This window comes from Saccostrea cucullata, unplaced genomic scaffold (assembly GCF_032062105.1).
Source record: "Saccostrea cucullata isolate Sc308-1 unplaced genomic scaffold, CSIRO_AGI_Scuc_v1 ctg1288, whole genome shotgun sequence".
In the NCBI taxonomy this organism is placed as follows: Eukaryota; Metazoa; Mollusca; class Bivalvia; order Ostreida; family Ostreidae; genus Saccostrea; species Saccostrea cuccullata.
In genome coordinates, this window is record NW_026940095.1 from 51,659 (window position 1) to 59,519 (window position 7,861).

The following is a 7,861-nucleotide window of genomic DNA, read 5'->3' on the forward strand; positions in this document are numbered from 1 at the left end:
CATAAACTTAGGTATCTATGTTCGAATTTATATTATAGAAGCACCAAGGAAACACTTACCATTCAAATAAGCTTTTTTTCTAAAAATATTTTTCATCGAAGGTTCTTAATTTTGATAATTAGAGCTAGAGAATTCATTGAAGAGAAAGATTTGTTTGACCATATTAGTTATTTACTTACAGACTCTGCTTTTTAATGACGTCTTCGGTGAACCAGATGGCACCCACAGTATCGACTGTTGCTTCAAACTCTCTAACACCTGCTTCGAGCTCTGGAAAGGACTTTGTTACAAATTGCTGACCTTCTGCTGCAGTTGCTGTATTGCTATGGAGTGGGGTTGCGAGTTTGCGTACATTGCCTTTTTCCATATTTGGATGCTTACACCATGCATCAAAGTTGTGGAGATTAACTGCGGAGTTTGTCAGCGAATGTACACGATGTGTATCAACTGCTGTTGTACACCGTGTTATGAGTCTATTGGTGGAATATTCCATCATTTTAAAAGAACCTAGCCATAAGCTTTATTACGAATTCTCTAGATCAATTATCGAAACGTTACGATTACAAACTGTGATACTGTTATTTTTTATTTCTAAAGCAAGGAAAATAAGACATAAATTTGTACATGTTTATTCAGTTAAATAAAACTACCAGTTATCTTACCAATTTCTTGTTTTATTTCTAAATGCTGTAAAAATATATAATGAACTACATGTATATTTTTTTTCATCTGTTTGGTGAAAGGTTAGAGTGACCTGCTTGCATTCTTAATATCAAGACCAATATCAATGATCTGAAGAAAATAAGCAGATCCATGAATAACAGTATTTTAAAAAAAATATTTTAACTGTACCTTGAGCTTTAAAGGGGCATGGACACATTTTAAGCTAAAATATTAAAATTTATTTTTACATTTCTACAAATATTTAACTAGGGTCTTTCTAATGATCATCAAAAATGTGAACTCCAGTTGTCCAGATACTAGATAGATTTAGAGCTCCAAACCTTTGTTATGTAACCAAGGCTAGTGTCATGCTTTTGTTTACACAGGTTCATATACTAAAATATGTTCGTTTAAAGTAGATATGTTCAAATAAAAGTTAATTTTATATTCGATTCCACAATTACTATTGAATTGATGACCTTCATTTTGTTATAAATATGATATTTTGTATACTGTAAATCACTTTTTATTCGCGAGAACTTTACTTTCGCGTAATTACCGAGACGGTATGCTCGCTAAAATTTCATTCTCGCGTATAATAGAATTCCTTAAGATTATATGGAGCAATGACCACAATTCGTGAAAGTTTTGTCACGTTAATAAAGAGTCAATGATTATCTCGCGAAAATAAGGTGTCGCGAAAATTAAGTGAACTACAGTATGTCAACAAAAACAAGGCATGAGCCTTGTTTACATTATGAAGAACTTTAAGTTCTGTATCTTGTTTGTTTATCAACAAATGATGTTAAAATTTTTGCTAATCAATAGATGATGCCTTAGGTAGGAATTGCAAACATTAAAATTGGTTTTAAAAAATCAGTTGAAACTGCGGCCAGGCCCCTTTAAAAGAACAAAATTTGATGTTTAAAGTGGTTATACAACTTATGAACATTACGGTCAAGATCTAGTAAATGAAAGGTGCCTACAGATTTATCAAATTTGAGAAATAAATTCCTTTATTGATGCTTTACAAGTTCAGCTTGGTCAAATAAGGTGTTTCGGGGCATAATTTGTAGGTAAATAAGATGAAAAACTGTATTTTAAACTGTCATTTTCAATGCAAAGTTAAGAAAACCAGTCATGAATATGGGAGTTTTTATTATATTTGACAAAGGAAATGTATCCAGATTGCCTACAGTCTCTCAGAAAACAGTCACTGTAATTTGTTCATGGCCTCTTCTTTAAAATAATATCGAATTTAATATAGGTATCCGGTTTACTTTTCATATGATTTCAAATTGAATGTCATGAAAATGCCCTATTTTCTACGTAATACTGCTAAAGCCGTAAAGTACGGGAAAAAGAAAGTGGAAATTGATTATGACGTCATAATGGATCTAGCACCAAAAATTAGTCTAAAGTCATTTACTAGATCTTGACCTTAATATCTTTTGAAGAAGGAAATTCTACAAATGAAACATATAGAGATAATTTCTCAGTTTTGGGGACAACAAGGATAGAGAATCTGTGTTTATCAAACATAATCTTTGCCCCTGTTTTCAAAGTACGTAAGCTTCAAGGGCTATCTTAAAGATTCAAATTGTTGAGGAAAATGAATTCTTGACATATAGTATAAATTCTTCAATACAAAATCTCTATCTTTCATATTATGGCGTAGGTATTTTTTAAACTGAGTCAAATTCAAAGACAAGACCAAAATGTAAAACTTGTTAGTTCCCAAGAGAAACATCTTGTTGGACGAAATACATTCATGGTAAAATATGATAGCTATTGCTCCAAATAGTGAAATTTTCTCAACAAGAGTCTTTGATTTGATTTATTAAAATCAAAGAAATTGATTTAATATGAGTAATATGAGGAGGCATATCAACAAAGAAATAAAGATTCCAAACTGATAAGTTATTGTCCCGATTGATTTTGCAACAACCGAAAAGAACTGCTCTTCAAGAATTCGGGAAAGGATGCAAAATAATGCAAGAAAAATGTGTGCCAAACAAATTAATAAGATATTTCAATGTAACAGCAAATGCGTAAAACCTAAAAAAAAATAATCATCTTCAATAGAAATGGACTGTTTGGATTAGGAAATAATACACTTTATAAGAATGAAAAAAAATAAACTTTATATATAATATTCTTGTTCATGAATTACGTAATACATCTCCACTGTTAGTTTGCATATTTTTATTTCGAAAAATTCAAATACAAGATTAATACTGAAAAAAAGAGGTAAAAAACATTTGCTCTTCTTCATACTTAATTTTTTTTTCGCCCTGCAGAACTGTTTCTTCTGTTTAAAAACAGTTTGTCTATGTAGAGAAAACAACAGAAGAAAACCTGGCAAATTGATATTTTTCACTTAATTTATAACCCAGCGTTTTTTAAGAATTCCGATATCTTGGAATTGAAATTAGACGTGATTTTTTATTTAAATAATATTTTATTATGAATAATCATAAGATGTTTGGACAGCAGACACTGAATAAATGTCCCCTGTATAATACAAGGTCACAAGGTCAGGTCAAACATGTAAAAGTAACTATTAATAAATAATAGGACAAAAAATAGAAATGAGCAGTACGCGTACGAGTAAAGCAATGCTATGATAAATTAAAAGTAAAACTGGTTTAGGAGGTTTCATAACCAGAAAAACTCAATAAAAATTTTATTGTCCTTTAAGCCTTTGAAATATATGGAGAATTTAATCAATTCGGGTAAAAGGTCATCATTTTGAATTATTGCTTAATTGCAGACTACAAAATACTAAATTTTCTCCGTGGACTTCTTTCGGCTTAGTTTAGAAAATTAAATGGCTCTTCCAATTAAATGACCAATATCGAATGCAAAAGAAATCCGTAAAATACTTAAATCAACATTGATTGTCATTTTTGACCAATAAGGTCCATTTGAATCAGTTAAGTTCTACAGCTTGGTTAACAACGAGCATAGATACGCTTAACGTCTATCACAAGGGACATACATTTGGTACCGTGAGGGTGTAAAAATGGTTGATAAAACTGGAGAGATCGACTTGGAACATAGAGATCCTAATGAATTAAACAGTCATCTCGGGGTAAGAAATATTCACTTATTCAATTAGTTTTATTATTACATTACAAAAATTATATTTTTTTTGCATTAACCTTCCCTTAATATCCTTAAAATAGAATAATTAGGAATCAATTTTTGCAGTTAAACTTACGGTCTTATCAAAATTTAATTTTTAAAAAAATGTATTTTAAATTCCGTGAATATTTCTGACCCTAAGTATATCTGAAATTTTCATCGAAATCTTCATCAAAGACCTTTTCAAGGAATGAAAAAATCATATCTAGAGTAAACGCTTTAAATGTATTTCAAAAAACCAATAAAAGTAACTTGACCAAAATACTTATTTACTTACAGACTCTGCTTTTTAATGACGTCTTCGGTGAACCAGATGGCACCCACAGTATCGACTGTTGCTTCAAACTTTCTAACACCTGCTTCGAGCTCTGGAAAGGACTTTGTTACAAATTGCTGACCTTCTGCTGCAGTTGCTGTATAGCTATGGAGTGGGGTTGCGAGTTTGCGTACATCGCCTTTGTCCATATTTGGATGCTTACGCCATGCTTCAAAGTTATTGAGATTAACTGCGGAGTTTGCCAGCGAATGTACACGATGTGTATCAACTGCTGTTGTACACCATGTTATGAGTCTATTGGCGGAATATTCCATCATTTCAAAAGATAAAAATTGAATAATTTGGTGGTATTACCTACTATTTCAAGAGTGATTTGTCAATCAAGCTTATTTATTGCAAACATTCTTTGACTTCAACAATAAACTTTTAATGGAAACTTTACTTTTTTTCACGCTTGTAAATGTGTCATTTCTTTTAACGTAAGAAATTAGAAGAAAGAAATACATACGTATCTTCATCTCTGACACTTTTTTGATGTTTGTGAACTCAGTAAAACATCAGTATTTTCAGTGCGTTGTTATTGTGCATTTTTTTCTGTGTTTGATATTTTAAGCACTTTTGTGGAGAGTTTTTCATTGATCAACAGGTATACAAATCAGAAAAAATTGAAAATTCGTTCTTAATCTCATAACATTCACTGTATATGTGACTAATTTGGACTCTAAATTTAGCTCAATCACTAGATATTGAGTGTTTGGCAGAATCATTTATTACAAAATTACACGACTTTTTTATATTCATGAATAATTTTTAACGGTTTTCATGAATCAGCGCATTATGTCTGCACTAAGTCGCTTAAATATACAGCCCTCTTTTTAAGTATACACACAGTATTCTACATTTGTTCTGAAAACTTCGGGTCTTAAACGGACTTAAATGAAGAACTTCTAGGACATTTTTATAAATTTTTAAAGAAAGTAAAGGTGAATGATAAATCTATATAATTTTTACCTTAAGATTTATAAATTTTTATGCAAGGAAATCTTCACATACGTTTCATTTTACATGTTTTTCATTTTGGCCTCGTTGAAAGAAATAAACCAGGGCGAATATAGGTAGACAACAGTATTTCTTTTAAAATCTGTGTCTTGGAATATCTAAAACAAAAGGGCAACTTTACCTGCAAATGTAAAAAGCAAACATAGTTCTGTAAACAGTATATGAAATGGAAAAGGGTGGAGAAAACGAACAGCGGTTGATCGTATAAAAAAAGTTCAAAAAATAATATTCAGCAAGCAGGGCATTAAATGTAAGATGGACCTTTGTTAAATTTTTGATGTTGAAACAAGTGCTTGGAACCCGTAAACACGTGCTTTGAAATTGTAACACCCGCCGTGAGCCCTATTATAGATCAAGATGACAAAAAAAAATTCCTACAAAAAGCATGATCTCAAATTGGTATGAAATAAGTCAAGCAAAATACGTCCTACTTAAAGATTATATTCTCTAACAAGGACTTTAATACGACTCCAGAATTTACGCTGACAACGAGGTTGTTGAAATCCTTGTAACATCAAAGTATTGTGAGAAGGCTGCCTCAGTTAAAAGCTGAGCGTACTCAAATCACGCTCTTATCGAATAAGCTGGGAGTCAATCACCCGTATATGCAGGTGAAACCGGAATATTTGTAAAGGAAAGAAGAAATTAAACTTGACGATGAAAAAGTTGTAGTCATCTCGCTGTTATACAATATAAGCTGTAATTATTAGATGAACTTTGCCATCTGTATGAGTAAAACCTTTACACTGTAAATATAAAGCAACTGTGACAAATATATCTGGGGGGGGGGGGGGGGTTATATATTAGGTTTACTGGGATGAATGTTGTCTACATACAGATGGCATTATTGGTTATTGATAGAACTTCGTCGATATAACTAAATGCCTAGTTAAAAGTCAAGGCAAATGCTTTTTCTTCTTTTCACGTAAATTCTGCTTCATAGGAAAATAAAACAATTTAGTGTGATTAAAACACAATAAGTGCCCGACCAACAGTTTGTTGAACGACCTGGTCTCCGAAGGCTAGATAAGTTAGTGAAAAATCTTATCAAAGAGGAATGTCAGCTTTAAAGTATTTGTGCGTAGATTTCGAATGATTTTTGACGAAGAAATCTTGCTGATGACCGATCTCACGCTCTGAAGATTTCCAAATTCCGGTTTTACTGGAAAATCAATCGTTCATGACATAAAAAACATGTTTTAAATTAATTTTAAGGAATGGTCATATAAAGTGTATAAAACAAAAACTTTTATTTTGATAAGCATAAAAAGTGGGCCCGACTGTATTATTGCAGATCAGCATCAAATAGTAAATATTGCAAATGTTAATAGCCATACCTAACACACAATCAACAACTCAGATTTATTGAAGATTCATGAATATTTAACTATTCATATGCGTTGGTCAATACCCATTTATTATAGTCTGGAAAACTTGACCATGACAACAGTGAACACAAGCAGCTGAAGATACCCGGTTACCTCTATAACGTTACGTTTTGCGAGGGATAACCAAATTCACATGAAATGGACAAAACTGGAGAAATAGACCTGGCAAACAGGGATCCAAACGGACTGAACAGTCACTTAGGGGTAAGGAATTAAAATTTGTTCTCAGATTAATTAAACGTATTTCTTTAGCTAAAATATCTAAATTATCGGTATATGTAAAATTTTCTGTGCTATTTTGATGACTTTATTTTTAAAAAATCCAAAACGATTGTTAAATCAAAAAACTTACTCCTATAAAAATCTTTGTAAAACATTTATGTTAATTGTTAGATGAATATATAACACATATTGTCAATGTCATATTTTGCGCGAAACTTTTTCGCGCGGATTTTATTGATCATTAAGGATTTTTTAAACAAAAAGGATTTTCTCGCTTATCTTATTTTGATCTGACCAATTCACAGCGAGAGGGCTTTTTTCTACCATGCATAAACAGTCGCTGTATCATTAAAATATATTGATTTATAAAGACTTTAGTATCCAATTCCTAAACATCTATTGTTTAACAAAATAATGTAAATCAACCACAACCATCCAATTAAAAAAAAAGAATTCTATTTTAAAGTAACTTTCACATGTACATGTGTCTGCTTTTTCAATCCAATTTTCAGAAGTTCTACAATTGGGTGTATATAATTATAAATAAAAACATGGTTACGGAACACTGAATAGAAACTTACATTAAATATGAAATGAGTTTAAAATTTAAAAAAAAATTCCATGATCTTTTCCAATTTCAATTTTTTTTAAGGAAGGTCTGACAATCTTGAAAATTATTTCATGACTAAAACTTAAAATCATAAAAAGTACAACATAAATTCCTTTTATAAGCATTTGTCAAAAAACTATTTTTGTGCTTTATTTTGTATTTTAGACTCTTCTTTTCGATGACGTCATCGGAGAACCCGATGGTACCCACAGTATTGATTGTTGCTTCAAACTTACCAACACCTGCTTCGAGCTCTGGAAAGGACTCTGTTACAAATTGCTGACCTGTTGCTGCAGTTGCTGTATTGCTATAGAGTGGGGTTGCGAGTTTGCGTACATTGCCTTTTTCCATATTTGGATGCTTACTCCGTGCATCAAGGTTGTGGAAATTAACTGCGGAGTTTGTCAGCGAATGTATACGATGTGTATCAACTGCTGTTGTACACCATGTTATGAGTCTATTGGCGGGATATTCCATCATTTTAAGAGAACTTAA

At 31.5% G+C, this 7,861-nt stretch overlaps 1 protein-coding gene across 1 annotated transcript; it reads left to right on the forward strand.

Annotated features, from left to right (window-relative positions):
• The first annotated feature begins 6,672 nt into the window (after positions 1 to 6,672).
• LOC134254763 (caveolin-1-like) lies at positions 6,673 to 7,861 on the forward strand. Its single transcript, XM_062737288.1, has 2 exons — positions 6,673 to 6,738; positions 7,532 to 7,861. The coding sequence occupies exons 1-2, from the start codon at positions 6,673 to 6,675 to the stop codon at positions 7,859 to 7,861; spliced, it is 396 nt and encodes a 131-aa protein (XP_062593272.1).